The sequence below is a fragment of the Falco punctatus genome (genome assembly GCF_963210335.1).
Source record: "Falco punctatus genome assembly, chromosome: 2".
NCBI lineage: Eukaryota > Metazoa > Chordata > Aves > Falconiformes > Falconidae > Falco > Falco punctatus.
Genome location: NC_137581.1, coordinates 24,032,909 through 24,050,876, shown reverse-complemented (window position 1 = coordinate 24,050,876; position 17,968 = coordinate 24,032,909). Strand labels below are relative to the sequence as shown.

Genomic DNA, 17,968 nt, shown 5'->3' with positions numbered 1-17,968 from the left:
GAACAGGAAGGCAAACCTATTAAATTGCAAACTATTTTGGGGAAAGAGAGGGTTTCCATCTGCCCAGGTCTGAGCACAACAAAGCTGTGATTCTGAGTGACTGAAGTTAAATGATGGCAGTGGCCATCTCCTCTTCAGCTGTAGCTTCAGACACACACAGCTCATACCTGAGCAGAAGGATCATCTGCTCTGGAGACCAGGGGCTGGAAAAGCTGTATCTGATTTCCTTGCTCTTTTTTTTGATCCTCATTTCCTCTCAGCTAGAGCTTTCTTACAGCTGCCGCATAACCCTCTCCAGACAACATCTAATCCGTCTGTCACAGATGTATCAAGATGTCCCTTGAGTGTGGCACCTAGTGATGACTGACAACTGTCATTAAGCGCTACTCCTCAAACGACAAGGCTCATTTCGCTAACAGGATTGCATAGATTCAGCCTGCAGTCTTGGAAGAAGAAAAAAAAAAGCCATATGTTCACACAGGATTTACATAATGTCTCCTTTTACGATCCCTATCATTTAGTAGCCCAACAAAATGAAGAACTTATGATGATACTAACCGTATATTTCATATATATTATTGTTGGCTTGCTTTTAAGTGCTCTGTCAAAGAAAAGAATGTTTGATCTTATTCAGGCTGTATTCTTTGACTTAATGTTATCGAAGTCAGTGCAAGTTGTCTGAGCCAACGAAATAGAGATGAAACATCAATGGAAAAGAGGCTTCTGAAAAGCTACTATCTTACCATAAAGGGGGGCGGTGGTGGTGGAAAGCAAATATAATGAACTAGAGAGCAAATGGCAGCATGAATCCTTTCCATACAGACACTGCAATATTTCTTCTGCAGTTACGGCTTTTTTTGTTCATGCTTTTTTAGGAAGGCCATATGAAAGCTCTATTAATTTCAGTTTTTCCTGGTCATCTTCCTATCCTGTGTTGAATGATGCCGTGATGACAATGCTTCAACACCACCAAGTGACATCAGCTCTGCTATGAATTAAACTACTTATTCAAGTTAGAGAAGTCAGGGGGTCGTCAGACACAGAAATACAATGTCAGAAGTAATAAGTCTTTTGTTCAGGCTAGAGAGGTTCCAGAAGTGTAAGGAAATCACCTCCGCCAGCTTCCCTTCCTCCGTGTTGCAAACAAGGCACATGGTGACATGGCAGGAGCCAGCTATGCTGAAGGAGGGGGAATGACTTTGAGCAAAGAGCCCAGAGTTTCTTCCCTCTGTTTGCATGGCTGAAGCTTACATTTATTGTTGCTTCAGTACGAACACCCTCCACCCCCTTGCCCTGGCTACCCTGCCTGGTGCTGGCAGCCAGGACAACCTGGAGCCTCTTTTCATGGGTAATGGAGCAACCCCACCCTGAGTGCTCGCACACAGCACCTCGTATGTTGGTGTTTTTCTGCCTCATGGCTGTATCCTTTGCCTCTGTGCACAAGCTGTAGCACACGCAAGGATAAAAATCAAGTGAGGGCTGTTTCTCTGTGAAGATGTTGGTATCAGGGCAGGATGTCCCTGGAGTAAAATAAAATCATTTGCTCTCCTTAGTGAGGTCCAGCTCTGACAAAAGCAAGAAGTCACTTCAAAACACACAGGTGCTTCTAGCAGCTGAGATTACTGCCCCAGGAATTTTGTAGGCCTTGGGGATTATTTTCGTCCTGACTCTTTCTGAAATACTGCTCACATTAAACCTTTGGCTTTAGCACAATTCTTCTGAAAGTAGTTGTTTCTCCACTCCCTGTCACTGGTGTGTTGGGAAGAATTAAGGGAAAGATGAGGGTGTCTGGGCTCCTGGCTGCAAGTGTGAATCCTGGCACACCAGTAAGCCCATCCAGATACAGATAACCATGCTTCGAGCTGGCTGTCAGCAAATCAAACAAACCGGTGGCATCTTCACACGACAGAACTTTACGTGCACTGGAAATAACCAGGGAGGAGAGCAGCTACTTGCGGTCACGTATCTAGCAAGCATTGTGCCTGCAGGGATCTCTGTCTGCGTATTGCTACTTTTTCTTTCTTCACTCTCCATCAAATCCGTGACGTCTGTTGCATCCACAAGCACAGTCAGACGATTTTTATTATGCTTTAAAAGCTGGAGCAGAGCAGTAGCGTGCAGAAGTGAGTGGGACTGGTAACATTTACTCTGACCACTGCTGCCTTCCCCCTTTTATAGAACATTCCCAAAGGAGTGTAGGAATGGCGATGGACCTTCTGCTGCTGTCTTCAGAGAGAGAAATGGTTTTGCAGGCACTTACATTTTGGTGAATGGAAACCCCAGCATCACCTGTAGAGTGCCGTGTGCCCACTTTCTAGCGAGGGGCTCAGGCACTGGGCTTTTTCCTGCTATGAAGACAGATTTGTCCTTTCCCTCTTCTCCTGCACTCCAAGGACAAGCCTGAAGGTAACCAGAGAAGGCTTTCTCCTTCCCAGGCTGGAAGGCATTCAGAAACAGTGCTGGGAGCCAAAGCCAGCACATGGCTTCTCTGGGTGTGAAGTGTAGAGTTCTACATTGGGGAGAAAATCCTTACGGGTTCCTGCGCCTGGGCCTCATTACAAAATTATTTCATTTTCTGCTTTGTGTGTGTTTAGATTTTTAAAAGGCACAAGAATTTTCTGGTTTCAAAGTGAGAAGCAGTAAATACACTGGTACCAGAACTGGCTTTTCAGTGTTTCTTAATGTCTTTATTTTTGAGCAGAATATTTTAGCTCCTGTATAAGGAGACACTGCTAGCTTTTGCTGTATGGGATGTGCACGCGACTCGGGTCTCTGTGCCTTTCCCCTGACTTTGCTGTGTATAGATGAGACCATTATTTCCACCATGTACAAGTAAAAGCACATTGGCAGCACGGGTGTTTGCGGCGATTAATGCTGGAAAGGTTAGGCATGGATCCTTTGTTGAGATATCACTGTGCTCTAGCAAGGTTGGCTTTGCTACCTCATGCAAAGTGGTTTGTTGTTCTAATATTGTGAAGGTTGTTTTATCCAGATGTGCTCACCAGAATCACTTAGGCATTCTGTTGTTCTCAGCCCAAGGCTCCACATTGCTCAGCGTGCAGCTGGAGGGAGTATTTTTCTTTCCTTGCATATCAGCAGAACAAGAGTGCTCAGCAGCAGGAGCCACATCTCAGCTGAGAGGCAACCACTTTCTAAAACTGATCTGGCGTGACATGAAGAGCTTGGGTTTTTTTGGAAAAGAAACATTAAACTCTGCTGGGGTACCTGGAGCCATTCATTTTATTTTAAGATTAAAAATTTAAGGTTGGGATTCCTATCACCTAAACTTAGCTTTTCGGGAGTCAGACATCTTGATCTAAGCTAGCAATGTTGGCTGCCTGTCTGGTCAGGGGAGAGATGGGTTGCCAAAACACGGTTCATCCCTCCAAAGACATCTGCCAGTCTAGATGGAGTGGCTTGCTTTCTGCTCTTGCCTTTCTTTGTAGTTTATTTGAATCTTAAGGTAAACACCAACCTTTCAGATGGCTTTGAGGGGAATCCACTTCTAAGTGTTCAAAGCCGCTGTGAAGGACTTCTCTCTGAATTGAGGGATTCATATTTTCTCCCTGAGATTATGTTGTTGGGGTGGGTGTTTTTGACCAGCATGCTTGCAACAAATGTGAAACTTGTTAAGAAATTAACAGATGGGGCTCTCTTCTGGCTTGGTTTGTTTTTTTCAAATGTACGTCAGTATTTTCCGAGGGAGGTGTTTGATCTGAGACAGGCTTGTATGTCAGAAAGGGTTTGTACTGACCCCTCAGAAAACAGAATTCTGGTTCCCCCTTGGCAAAGAGAGAGAGGGTGGTCACAGAGCTGAGAGCGGAAGGATAAAAGAACAGGACTCTTGGAGTCTCCCATTTGCTAAAGAAACAAGCCTACTCAATACTTAATTTGGTAGATTAACAAAAGATGCTATCCCTGCAGAGTTGGAAACAAGTTTCATTATGCCATGTCTTTAAAATTGCCAACAAGTCTCTACAGGACCTAATTTAACACATTCATTTGCTCACAAAAGTGCTTGAAAAGCAACAAACCTGTCCTGTACAAGGACAAAGAAACTCTCTATTCCCATACTTTGTCGAGCTGAACCAATCATAACAGCAACTGTGTCCTTCTCTGTTTTATTTGCACATGTATATCTGATTTGTACGATGGGTGAGAGTACCCATAAAACTTCCCTGGGGCCCCACACTGCTTTGGACTCTTAACTAAAATGCCCCAAATGCCTTTCACTAGAAGACCCCACCAAACATACCAATTACTTCTACAACAACCCAAAACACCCAGAGTGTCAAGCTCCAGGTAACAGCGCTCGCAGGCAGGGGATTAGGGGAAAAAGAAACAACTGGGTTTACTCATGTACACACACACATGTACTTTTATAAATACGTATTTTGAAACATGTATGTTTTTCTGTGTTCACCTATCTGATCAATACTTTTCTTTGACTTCTCTAAGAGCTGCTGTTACCCAGTAGGAGGAAGTGGACGCCTGGACTTGCTTGGGAGAAATTATCTGTGACAAGAGCATCCATCACACATTACTCCACCTTACACAAATTCCCTGACAGTGAGCCAAGGTCACAAGCAGGAAGAAACTGTCCCCATGGGACTCCTGACAGATCTAGTCACCCGCTGTGTGAGAAAAGGGCAAGGAGTGATAGAGTCCCTGTTCTCCACAGATGAAAAGCCAGCACTCAGTCTGGAAAGAGAGAGAAAACAGGGCTGAACCCAGACCTGCCACACTACGGACCTTACAAGCAGAAACCATGCTGAAACATCTAAGATGAACTGAAGCCAACCACTTGAGTTTGACATTTAGACCAGACCGCCTGAATAGCTCACTAATCTCCTGAATTTAGTTGCCAGAGCAGGTGCTTAAGCCTGATCTCCAAGGTCACAGTGTGCATGACCCAAGGGCTGCCTCAGGCCCACAGGGAGAAGATGTCTTCTCCCTACCCTTGTCCAGTGGAAGTCAGCCCCATGCACAGTGCAAGCGATATAGGCTTTCCCAGGAGACAATGGATCCCCTCACAGGGATCTCCCCCACAGGCCAGTAAAATACTACAGGCTGTGCTTCATTTCCACACATAAACAGCCCAGGATTAGTGACGTTCTTGGGATTAAGCATGCACAAAAATACTGCACCAGAATAAGGAAAGAAAGAGTATGAGAATTAAGGCCAGCAATGAGGAGACAGATGCACACTCTGCTAACTGCTTAATGCAAACAAGATATTGAGGACAAGATTAAACACATGCTGCCTGAAGTATTCAGCTACTTGTTCATCAACCTGTAAAACATCAAGTCAAATCCTGTTAAACTAATTGGAAAATATTTTTGAAATGGGAAAACCACTCCCATCTTTTTAATTTTTTGTAATAATTTCTTAGTCTATAGAGACCTTGTCTCTACCACCACTTCAAGTGCTTATTTATATTTGCTAGCATGTAAACCCATTTTAAGAAATCACCTGTCTTTAAATTAGAGGGCTGAATGAAAGGCTTAAATGCCAAAGAAATCAGCACATTCATTTACTTGTCAGCATTGCCTGATAAAGTGATCCTGTAATGCATCACTCGGATGCTCATTACTGAGAAAGAATGGCATTGCAGTCAGTGAAATGAGACTGAATCTAATGATGCGTGCCAGCAGCAAAAAAGAAAATTGCTTTGCAAAAGAATTTATAAGCAAACTGCTTAAATTATTTCCTCAACCAGTACAGTGTCCAGTGTTGTCCACCTTTCCTCCTTGTTACTCTTGATGCAGGTTGCTACAGACTGTTGTTTATTTAAGGGTTCAACTGCAGAAAAGGGACAACAAATGTGGGGAAAAAAAAGCTTACCACTTTGCATGTAAAAGTTCAAATTCTAGAAAATATCACCAATGGCTTAGAAAATACAGAAAATGCAACGGTTGCTTTTGTGGGTTCTTGTGTAATTTCAGGAGGGCACACACTGCTGCCCTGGCTCACCAGGCAAGGAAGTGATGGTTTGGTGCTGGTGGGACTATGGCAAACACATGATGCTCAACTCTGCCCAAATCTTTCAGCTCTGTACTTGTATTAGTACCTGGGCAATACATAAGGACGAAGCCAAAACCAGATGTAAGAATGGGCAGAGCAGTGCTGGTAAATGGCTGTGTTTTAATGAGAATGTATTGCCTTAGTCCCCAGGTTTATGAATTGTTTAACTACGTGTTCCTCTTTATTGCTCTTCTTCATCCTAGAGGCTGTGAGCTACTCTAACTTGATGTTCTTGCATTTCTACACTCACACTATTTTTCTCATGTCTTTTTTAACCTGACTCATATTTGCAACATTCTAGGTTCGGATGTGATTAAGAGTTACCAGATGGTATTACTGGAGTTGGTTTTGCTGATCTTATTTAAACTGACTTGTTTAAGACCAGTTCCTTCCTGAAGAAATGTTTATGGCTAAGTGTGATATGCTGCCAGCCTCAGTTGTGGAGAGGCTGATGAATAAAACCTATTTTGTTTAAATGAGGGTTTTTTTCAAGACTGATGTGTGGATTCTGCCTGTTGGTTACATCCATGCAAGCGAGCAGCCAGGAGCCTTGTGAATCCAAAATCAATCTGTGGAGAAGTTTGCCTATATTATTAAATTTCCTGGGATCCTAGAAAGAATTGTACAGGTCTGATATCTTTGGGAGCTGGAAAAGTCAAAGCAGTGTGAGAGCTCTGCAGGATCACTGACAGCCTATAGAAATGCGCTGCTTTGAAATTCAGTTCTTTATCAAAGGGTTTGTGAGCATATATTGCCTTCGAAAGCTAAAATGGAAATGCATTTCTTGTTTCATCATGCTACACGCAGTAATCAGGAATAGAACAATTCAGTCTGATGACAGTTTTCATTCCTTTTCTTTTACGGGGGGAAAAAATACTGAATAGCTTTTTATTTTCCAGTACTTGCCTTGTTCCTCTAATGTACAGCTTTCACCCACTTTTTCAACTGCCACTTATATACTTTCTAAAGCACAGGAAAATTAGTTTTTCATACAAAAGGGAAGAGGTGTTTCATAAATAAGGAAAAGCAGGAGCTCACTTTTACTGCAGTCATTTGTCACAGAAAGGGCAGGGAAAGTGAACAAGATCTTTGTTTGGTGGCATTTTTAATACTCTTGAAAACACTTTGTAATATTCTGTGTAAGCAGTCTCTGTTTAAGAACTACCTTTTGCTGCATCTACAAAGAAATCTGCAACAGTGAACTAGAAAGGATACATGCTATGTGCCATATTAAAGCTATGAAGAAAAAGAGATCTAAACATGTTTTCTTCAAGTTTCCATGTCCTCTTCTTGTTCTCTTTCAACAAGCCTTTACAGATCAGCTCCCTCACTGGGTCCTTGGTGTCCTACATGAGGATCCTTCTGGAAAAATGAAAGGTTTTCAGACCTGATGCTACTCTCGCCTGGGTAGTGGGACTCTGCCTGTATAGTTTAATAGCAGCCAGGCTGCGCCCCAAGGGTCTGATGTGGCAGACTCCAGAGCTGTGATCGCTGAGTAGCCTCATTTAGCCAAACAGCCAGCCCATAACCTTCTCACCTTTCTCAGGAGAGCACTGAGGTGTTTTAAGTGATGCCATGATTGTAACGCTTCCAAAGTTACTTCATCATTCATCAGCTTGAAAACTGAGTTAATTAAGTGACAATAGCAAGTTTTGTGCTGCAAAGGAAACAAAAGAAGAACATTTTCTTGCCTCCAGGTGATTATTATTTAAGCCTTGATGCTGCCAAAGTGAATGTACCTGCTTAAGTACGCAACTAGCTCTGCTTGCTGTTAAGTAATTCATTCAGCCTGTGCCCACTGACTCCAGCCATGGCAGCACCACTTTCATGCTGATGATCCTGCATAAATGTTTGCAGCATCGCTGGTGTCAGACCTCAGCACTTTGGAGCATGAACAATGCCAGGGTCTGGGTGGGTTTGTGGAGAACAGCCCTGAGCAACAAATCATGGTTAACTTCCCAGCTAAGCAGTGTGTGGAGCTGAAAACACCATCTTGGTGAGGAGAAGCGGAAAAGACCGGAGAGAGATTCACCATGGTTATCTTCAGCTGTATAAAAATTAAGCAAATAGTTTAAACTAATTGTATAGGCTTTCTAAACAGTCAACAGAGTGAAGTTAACTGCCTCCTCGAAGATGTCAAGGTGGTGGACATTCCTTGCTCCACTGATAACAGCTGGGAATGGACAAACAGCTTAGATAAGCTATCCAATATTTTGAGAGGACTAAATTTAAGTAAGTTGAATCTCACACTTAGGATCTGATAAAGGGAATCTGAAAATGTAGCATAAGGTTTTGCACGTGGACAAACATTGACCCTATTGCTTCTCATTCATTTGTTGCGCCCACAGCTGGCACCCGCGACACCAGCCCATTGCCAATGACAGATGTAAAGGAAGCAAGTAGTGAGACTGATGTCTGACAAATTCTCTGTTAATTTAACCTTTAATTACAATCATTTTAATAAATTAATAAAACTAAAATTTACAAAAACTAATAAAGCTCTTTAGCAGCAACTACACATACATCGAAGCAACGCAGATGTGGTAAAACCTGTCCCCTCAGTCTTTCAGATTCTGTTGCTCTCTTGCTGACAGTAAACCAATTAGCTGGTTTTTAGTGCTGGCTATTTTGGGAGCAGTCGCCTACACTACACAAACACCTATTACTGTCCACATAGGCTTTGGAACTGGTATGAGAAAGGGAGGCTAGGATTAAATGAGGCCCTTTTGGGTGTTATGGTCATGATGAGCGAAAGTGAAAATAAAGAAAAAAATCAATACCAACACTGGCAGCATTCAGGAGCCAGGTGACTTGTAAGCTTGGAAGTAACGTGGAATTCAGGCTCCTATTAATTTGCCCAGTCCCCCTCTCACCTTATCGTAAACCAAGAATCATTCAGATTACGTCAATGGAGTCAAACTCATATAAAATGACTTTAAGATCTCAATGCAAGCCAAAGTCTCTCTGTTAAAAAAAGTATTCCTATATGTAAGACTCCATTCCCCAGAGCTATTTTTTCTGTATTTTCCCCTTTAAATCTGAAAGAAAGGCCACCATTCAGCAAAACAAAAAGCAGTTATTCAGTGTTTCATATACTGACAACATTCATCCTCAGGAAGTCTTTGTCGATTGTGCCTCACATGTATAGTAATAAAGTAAAAGAAACACAAGACTGTGATGTCTCCATATCCTATAGATGACATGATACTATTGTCCCGTTATGTTTAAACAATGTGCCACCACTCATGGAGAGTGTCCCCAACAACAGTAACCAGTTACCAGAGAGGTCAAGCAACCTCTTTAGCCAATTAAAAATAGCATTTCTAGACACTGCTTCATTCACATATTGTTTCTGGTTTGAAGACTAATGAATGATAGAAAATAAGGCAGATGAAATGTTATATTATATTGACATAATGTATGTAAACAACAATTATCTCCTCAGTGCAAATTCCGAGATGGGTTTTTGTTTCAGTTCAAGTAGCACACAATTAGATTTGAGTGTAATCTATCTGAGTGCTACAGTTAATTTAAAAAATATTCAGAGAATTAATATGCATATGTGCATATAGATTTAGAGCCTATATAAATGTATGTTTATGTATATATATATATACACACACGCATATGCATGTAAGTAACAGCCTTAAATTCCAGACATATGAAGCACCTTAAACTAAAAATCTTGAAGAGTTCTAACATAGTGTAGTAACAGGAAAATCGAATGAGTGAGAATGATTTCTTACTTCAATTTAGTATTTTTAGTACTAATCTTATAAATAGTAAATATGAGTTATAATGGAGCTCACTAATATTTAGCTGCCCACTGGAGGCCCTTACAGTAAAGAAAAATAAATATAAATGAACCTAGCCACCTGATAATGTGAAAAATAACCTGCTGTTGTCAGCAGGACAGAGGGATGATAAAACACAGCCAGTACTCCAGGGTCTCTGCAGAATTTGGCTCTTCGTAGATAATAGTGTACACTCAGCCTCGGGCTACAGTGGCTCCTGTAAGGCTTAAATGAAGGCTGGGATCCTGGTAGCACCACAAGCAATTTGAGCTTTAGCTTTTGTGTTTTACAGTTTTACAAAGCCATGTTCCTTCTACATCTTCGGTCAGACTGAGAGTGATTTCTGGTGTTCTTTTACTGTCCTCTCTTGAACACTGTCTTTGTACTTTTCTTTAATTATTTTCTAGGCAATTTCTTTTGCAATGTTGAGTTTTGCAACAGCCATTCCCCAAAGGCACAGATTCTTGTTTCTTTTCCTGCAGAGCTGTCATTTAGTTTGATATGGCACTTTGGGGGATCTTTGACCTCCCTCTTCTCTGGCAAATTTTAATATTTTTTGCCACCACAACCCTTATGACCAGTTGTATAGGATTTTTTAATTTCCACATATTTGATTTCCTGATACTAAAGAACACTTTACTGCTATGTTTTGTAAATCCTTTGCTAAATTCAAGTTTCAAGTTCAGAGCTTGAGCGTTATTTCAATGTTTCCCTTAGTTCCTCCTCGCTGCCAGGAAGCTGATCCAGGATGGATGCTTCTCTGCTAAAACTTCCTCTTCTTGTTTCTTATCTATTATAAAATAAGGAACTTCAGCTTCTCCCAGTTATTTTCAGGGTTATTTTTCTGTACGGAATGGACAGATCTATCTGTTAATTCCTAGATGTACAGAGAGTTAAACCACCTCAAGAATGCTGGTGGTTTGAGCACTCTCTGAGAGGCCCGCGATCTTCCTGTTCTTAGTCATGTTATTCTCTCCTCCTTATTCCACCTTTGTACCCTCCTCTATCAATCTTCACCCCTGCTCTTAGGAGCTCCCTGATATAATGTATAACATCAGCAACCGTACCACCATGTCGTATCTCTGCTACACCCATTAGATTGGCAGAGCATGCCTGCTGCCTGGTTCAGCTGTGTCAGGAAGGTCAGGAATAACCTCTGGCATTCAGTATCGCTTGGTTGTTTCTTGTCTCGTATTTGCACACAGGTACTGCAGATGTGAGGGGACAAATAAATCCTTGAAGGATATTGGCACGTTCCGGGGCATGATGTGAGTTGTTTTAAATAGCTGTGCATTTTTATTCTCTGGCAAGATCGGTATGACGAGAAACTTCACATAAAAAGTAAATAAATAAACCATGATTCTGGCTGGCAGTGTATATCATAAACTCTACAAAACCTCAGAGGTCCTTTTGTTGCCTTCCTGCTGGCTCTGAGGCAGGTGAGAATCACAAAACGCTATTCCCAGAAGCCTGCTGACATCAATAGAGAGGCTAGTAGGACCCACATGCTGGTTTGGCTTGACACAGAAGCAGCAAGCAGGCAAAAATCAATGCTTTTCCAGAGGGAAAGGAATTAGTTTAGTATGAAAAAATATCTGAAAACACAAAATCGGAGGTTTTCCCAGAGGTCAGCACAAGAAACTGACAGTGCATGGGAGCAGACAGGGGGTGGCAAGGGTGCTGCAGGATCCAGCCCTCATTTCCAGTGCAGCTTTTTGCCTGAACACTCCCTTCTAAGGGGCCTGAATTCAACAGGACTGAGTCACACAGAGTTAAATGCAAACATGGCTCTTTAAGAGTTAAAAAAAAATGGCCCCGTGTTTCTACAAAGGTATTAAAAGTATCCTGTTGACTAACCTGGTGTGTTCCTTTCTGCCCTGGATATCTTGCCTCTGTGGCTGCCAAAGAGGTAAAGAATCTCGATCTGTCCCACAGCCAAACTCTGGAGAATTAAACCCTTTGTCTCAGGAGCCTTTCACCTTCTCAGGCTGCTCTGAAAATCTGGAGAGAAATCAGAAGCAATGGATGTTCTTGCCTGATAAAAAGTTTCATGGTGGTGTGTTCCTTCTCTTGAAGATGCTCCTGTTCACAGCATGCCTCAAAAGGAAAACACTGGAGTATGGGGTGGAAAGCTTTTAATCTTGGTCTTGGAGCACAGCTTCGACGTGGTTTCCAACCCCAGCAATAACAACTGTCGGAAGGGAGTGCTGCTCTTTTGAAAAAAGGCAATAGATCTTACATGCTATTGATGGGTTTCTGCTGTTAAGGCTATAAAAGACATAAAGTTTTGTGCTTCAGGGCATAAACCAGCCTCTCCAGCAGCCTTGGCAGCAGTGGAAACTTAGCAAATAAGAAGATTATAACGTGATTGTCCATTGTGGGGGTTTGTGTGTCTGAAGCATTTGATGCTGGCTACTGCTGGAGACAGGATATCACATTGGCTGGACTACTAATCTGATTTAGAATAACAGACCTTTTATTCCTATTAAGCATGTCTCAGTACCGAGTCAGGTTTCAACTAGTACTGATGGCCATGAAACACTAAAACCGCAGCCCAATCTACACGTAGATACCTGGCACAATTCTTCTCACACGGAACACAGTGCAGCAAAATTCTACTTGCTTACTTATTTACTCATGCCATGTCACATTTTTCAAATGAGGAGCAAAATATCAGTCATATACTTCAGCATTTTCCGCCATAAATTGCCAAAGTGATGATGATAAATGATTTTGTACCTGGACGGCTAAGTTCGTATAACAGTTCTGCAAGGGAGACTTAATGGAAATAAGATCTGTGCATCTGAGTACAGGATTAGGTCCCAAAAGTGGAAGAGCCTTATTAGCTCTCAGTGTTGCTAGCACTCCTCTCAAACAGCACTTCCCTTTTTGCTTGATCCTTGGATGTGGGAAAGATTTGTTTTCAGATGTGTATGCCTGTAGCACTTGCTCAGGGTTTATCTGCAAGCTGATCCCAGACTCAGCCTGCAGTTATGCTTTTGCAGGGTCCCTTGTTCCAGCTGACTACTGCTGACCACAACTCTCACTTCCTCTCCGTGTGAACGTGAAATGAATACTATCATAACAGTCTTTCTTAATACTTACCAAAGAGAAAAGATCATTTTCTGTTCTATGTTTGACCATACTGCGTTTCAAATAGACGACCTCACCTCTACAAAACCAGTGGGATTTACCCCTACCCATCATACATAGCACAGGATCATTGCGTACCTCTTTTCATTCATTTACCCAGCACACAATCAACTTAAAATGAACTCCAGCATGTAGTGTGCTGGACCCTCCATTCGTGTTGGATCATCATAGCTGAAAGCCAGGGGGAAAAAATCATGCAAATCTGATATAAATGTCAACTGTTGAGTAAACTCAGCACTACGAACCTTTCAGGACAGAAACTGTTATGTGGTTTTACTGTGCTGTCATAATTGTAAATTTAAATAAGTAATAATAATAATAATAATAAAGGTAATTCTTCATGCTATCTCTTGGACAGCACAGCTGTGTGTCAAAGAGAGGAGCTGATCCTTCTTTATACAACACTCGTCAGAGTAGTGACTCAAGTGCATACACAAAGTAGCAAGAACAGTGCCCTGACTCCTCCTGTACCACATTGCTTCAACAAAGGAGTGCACCATCATTCCTTTTAATAAAGTGTTAAACTAGAAGCAAAAAAGAAAAAAACATAGAATCATGCTGGTTTAGGCTGTATGCGTTCTGTATTCTTTCCTATGGTTATGTCCTATGGATGTGCTTATCTTCTGCACCACAGATGAGCTCATCCATCTAAATAATTTAAAAGAGCCATCTCCAATGCAGTGGATGTGCCCTGCTGCTGCCTGCTTGCCTTGCTGACCCCTCATCCAGTTTGCCTGTGTTTGTTAGTTTCCTTACTTGCCTGACTTGCTCGGGCACCTGAACTCCTTGATACCTAGTCGAAGGGCATTTCCACATAAACTTTGGCAATTCACCCCACCAGTGTGAACAATTGCAAAGGCCTGCTGTCTGCCCTGCTTCCTCATAGCAGAGGAGGTGGGAAGGGCCATGCACCTCAGCTGCTGCAGTGCAGCCAAGGACATGATTTTGAATTGCCACCAGTTTCAGTTTACATGAGGACACAGCTGTAAGCTGCAGTGCCTGAAAAGCAGTCATGATGCCTATCTTCTTGCCCCTAGTACAAGAGTGCTAGCAGGAAGGGTATGGGCATGGCACCTCCTAAATTACCCTGAGATCACCTCGAGGCACCTGTTCAGGGCTGTAGTCTGCATGGAGTAAAGGACTGGTCTGCAGGATGGCCTTGGAGCAGGTCTCAAGAGCCTGTTTGCATTTCAGCTGTTGCATGTAAGGTGGGTTTTTTGTTTGGTTGGTTTTTTTTGTTTCTGTTTTTTTTTTTTTTTTTTCCCCAGGGAAATCCCCACATTAATAACATTCTAAGTATAAAGTCTATTCAGCAAGATCTATTTATAATTCTTCAGTCTGTCATTAATTTAACCAGAAAGTCTCCTATGTGCCCAGGAACACATATCATTTGGGAAGGAGAACCATCCTTCAGGGTTCATCTCTTGGACCTTATTTATGAGTATTATTATTTAGATGCTTTATGAAAGTAAAGAAAGAAGAAAAGAAAAAAGAACGAGGAACCCTTGCACTTTCTCTGTCCCTCAAGGATATTCAATTGGAGAAAAGGTAAGAAGTGCTTCAGCAATTTGCTATTACTGCCATAAACACAAGCCTTTTTATCCCACTGGTGGCTAGAAGATCTGACTGAGATTGGGGATGATGATATAAGGTACTACAAAAACATTTATTGGAGGAGAGTCACAGTCACAGCATCATTTGGGTTGAAAGGGACCTCTGGAGGTCATCTAGTCCAACCCCCGGCTCAAGTAGAGTCAGCCAGTGCAGGTTGTCCATGACCTTGCCCAGTTGGGTTTTGAGTATCTCCACAGACAGCGGCTCCACAACCTCTCTGGGAAACCTGTGCCAGTATTTGGTCACCCTCACAGTAAAAGAAGTCTTTTCTCATGTTCAGATTGAATTTACTGTTTTTTACCTTGTCCCCATTGCCTCATTCTGTCAGTGGGCACCACTGAGAAGAGCCTGGCTCTCTCTTCTTCATTCCCTCCCACCAGTCACTTACACTGATGAGATCCCTCCAAGACCTCTCTTTGTGGGGCCAAACAGTCCCAGCTCTCAGCCTCTCCTCCTGTGAGAGATGCCCCAGCCACTGCCTCCCAAAAACGTATCATCTAAGCAGACTAGGGTGATAAGGCAGGGAGTGCCTGAAGTCACACAGTGTGTGACAGCACAGGATCCTCACAGAGGCCCTGTGCACGGGGGCCGCTTCTGCTGGCTCCCAACTCTTCTCCCAGGCATCAGACAGGGCTGCTTGCTGTCAGGTCTGTTTTCCGAGGTCGGTAGCTTTGTGCTGCTTTGGAGCAGAGTATAAAGAAAAGAATTATAACCTCTGCAAGGGACGGTAGCTTGCCAGGGGTTGCATTTGCTGCCTGAAGTCCTAAAGAGGAAAGGCACCCTCAAACTTTTAGTACTAAAGGGAACAACTCTGTCTTAATTTCCTGTGGTTTTACATGAGATCTGTCCCTGAAGGAACCAGGCTGCATCTGTCACAAGCTCCAACTACTTGGTTTTCTTAATTTTATTTTTTTTTCTTGGACAGTTTTACAGTACGGGCATATGAACGTGTTCCTCCATAGTCCTCTCAAAATCCCTACTCACTTCTTCAATAGAGCTGCACCTTGTGTAGGAATTTTTTGTATCTTCAAGATGGGAAGCATATTTTTATCACAGCCTTTGTTGAATGCTGGTATCAGGGAGCAGCCTGGAATAAGGGATAAAATACCAGTTACACACACCACTTCAGAGGATGGGGGTCCCTGACAACCACGCAGCCCTTTGGGCAGTGGGATGGCTTCTGAAGGGGGCATCTCACATGCTAAGGGCCTTTTTCCAGACACTTCCAACTTGGAAGTCATCATTTTCACCCTGAATCTCACAGGAGCTTTTTTCGTTAATGAAACTACACAGTTTTGGGAGGGAACACCACCACCACCCAAGAAGAACTTTGACAGAGCTTTTTTCATTAATGAAACTACACAGTTTGGGGGGGGGGGGGGGAACAACAACAACAACAACAAAACAACCCAAGAAGAACCTTGAGATTTTAAACTCTAAACCCCAAATGTAACAGCTGAGGAATACAAAGGACAGATGTACAGGCCCAGACTTGCAGATCTGGGGGTGCAAGAAGGAGGAAAAAAAACAAAAACAAAACAGTAAAATAAAAAAATTCTTTTTTTCTTTTTTGGAGGCCGTCCGAGAGTCCGGCACAGGCCCACACGCTGGGAACGGGATCCATGGAGGAAGGGCTGCCAGGGGAGCCCCAAACGCCGTGAGGAAGCCGCAGCCGCCCTTGGGAGAATGACGATTTATGCCTGCGGTAACTCGCCCGGGTGGCGGCGGCAGCAGGGGGGACTCCGCGCGCGCCTCTGCCGCCAGCGCGGGGAAGCGGCGCCCGGGCCTCGCCGGTGCCGCCAGGCGAGCGGGGAGCGCCCCGAGGGCGAGGGGGGCCCCGCACGGCGCCGGCCGCTTCCCCGCGCTGGCAACGGTTGCTGCGGGGCGGGGCCGCGGCGGGGAGGCGGGGTCAGGCCCCGCGCCTCTCGGCAGCCTACAAGCCCCATGGTGCCGCGCGGCGCGGCGGCGCGTGACGCGGCGGGGGGGGGTGTGGGGGGGTCCGTCGCTCCCCCGCCGTGTCCCCTCTCTCGGCTCGGCAGACGCCATGTTGGTTTGAGCCGAAGATGACAGGGGGCGGCTGCGGGCGAGGATCGCGCTGAGGACCGGCAGCTCCGGCTCGCAGCGGGGCGAGGCGGCGCGGGCGGCGGGGGAGGGGGAGCGCCCGGAACCGCCGGAGGACGACTCGGGGGAGGGAGGGCGGGCTGAGGCGGCGGCGGCGATGCGAGCGGAGACCTGAGACTGCGGGAGGCGGCCGCCGTTGAACGCCCCCCGGTCCCCGCCGAGTGCTGTCGCCGCCGAAGCGCCGCGGGGGAGGGCTTTCCCCTCCGGCCGCCCCTCAGGCAGCCCTCCCCGGCCCGTCTCCCCGGCAGACGCTGTTGAATGTCGCACACCGCCTAGGGGGGGCCCGAAGCCCGGCGTCCTCCCCAGCGGCCCCGAGCCCACCCCGGCCCTCCCGATTCCCTGCCCCGCAGCCGAGGGCAGGAGCGAGGTCTTGCCTGCCTGCCTGCCTGCCTGCCTGCGCGCCCGGGTCGCCTGCGCTGACTGAGGAGGTGACTTGGACGCACCATTATCCCGTGAATCATCCCGTCGTCATTTGTCAAGGCTGGGAGAGAAGGAAGAGGGAGAGAGGGGGGAAAAAGCCCGCACGCAGCTCATGTGGCGGTGTAGTCCTGCCTGGTCTACCTGGCACCGCTGGTGCTGCTGCCGCCGCCGCCGCCGCTGACAGGGATCTGCTGCCATCTCTGGTCTCCCGCCGGCTCCTCCGGTGCAGCCCCGGCATCGCTTGCCCCTGGATATTCCTTCACCTCAACCGGCCGCCTTCCCCGCTGCACATCGGGCACCGCTTTTTCGTAGGGAACGTGGAAGTTGCTGCCTCCGACATTGACACTGGTTTTGCTTCTTGAAGATCTGCGACGGGCTCTTGGTGCTTTTTTTTTTTTTTTTTTGTTAAGTTGATTTTAAGCCATTTAGGGTAACATCAAGATGTCCAGCAGCGTTCCAGCTGATATGGTAAGTCTTATACGCCTTATTTAATAGTATTATTATGGTATAACGTATATTCCAACCTGTTTTGGCAGAGAAGATGGAAAGAAGAGGGGCGTGGGTGAAAAAAAAAAAAAAAAAAAAGGTCTCGGGTACATGTATTTAAGGAACAAAAAGTTCCCAATTAATAACACCACACGCACACCACCCAGCCCCCCCCCCCCCCCCCCCCCCCCCGCCCCAGATGCTCGTTTTGTTTTAGCTTTTTGGTAGCGGAGAGGGAAATCTGCAGCGTTGCCTTCTGTGTAGCAAGGCAAGGGAGGATAGCTGCTTCCTCTTACCTATGGCAGTAATACCTGACTGCTCTTGCTTATTTGGCGTAGCGCTGCTGCTCAGCTCTT

The 17,968-nt window shown here is 44.8% G+C and overlaps 1 protein-coding gene across 1 annotated transcript in view; it reads left to right on the top strand.

The window, feature by feature from the left end:
- Positions 1-16,575: 16,575 nt before the first annotated feature.
- UBL3 (ubiquitin like 3) overlaps positions 16,576-17,968 on the top strand; it is a 55,413-nt gene continuing 54,020 nt past the window's right edge. The window contains exon 1 of the mRNA XM_080376465.1: positions 16,576-17,594. Within this exon, the coding sequence (XP_080232591.1) occupies positions 17,568-17,594 (27 nt within the window). The 5' untranslated portion in view covers positions 16,576-17,567. The remainder of the gene's footprint in view (positions 17,595-17,968) is intronic.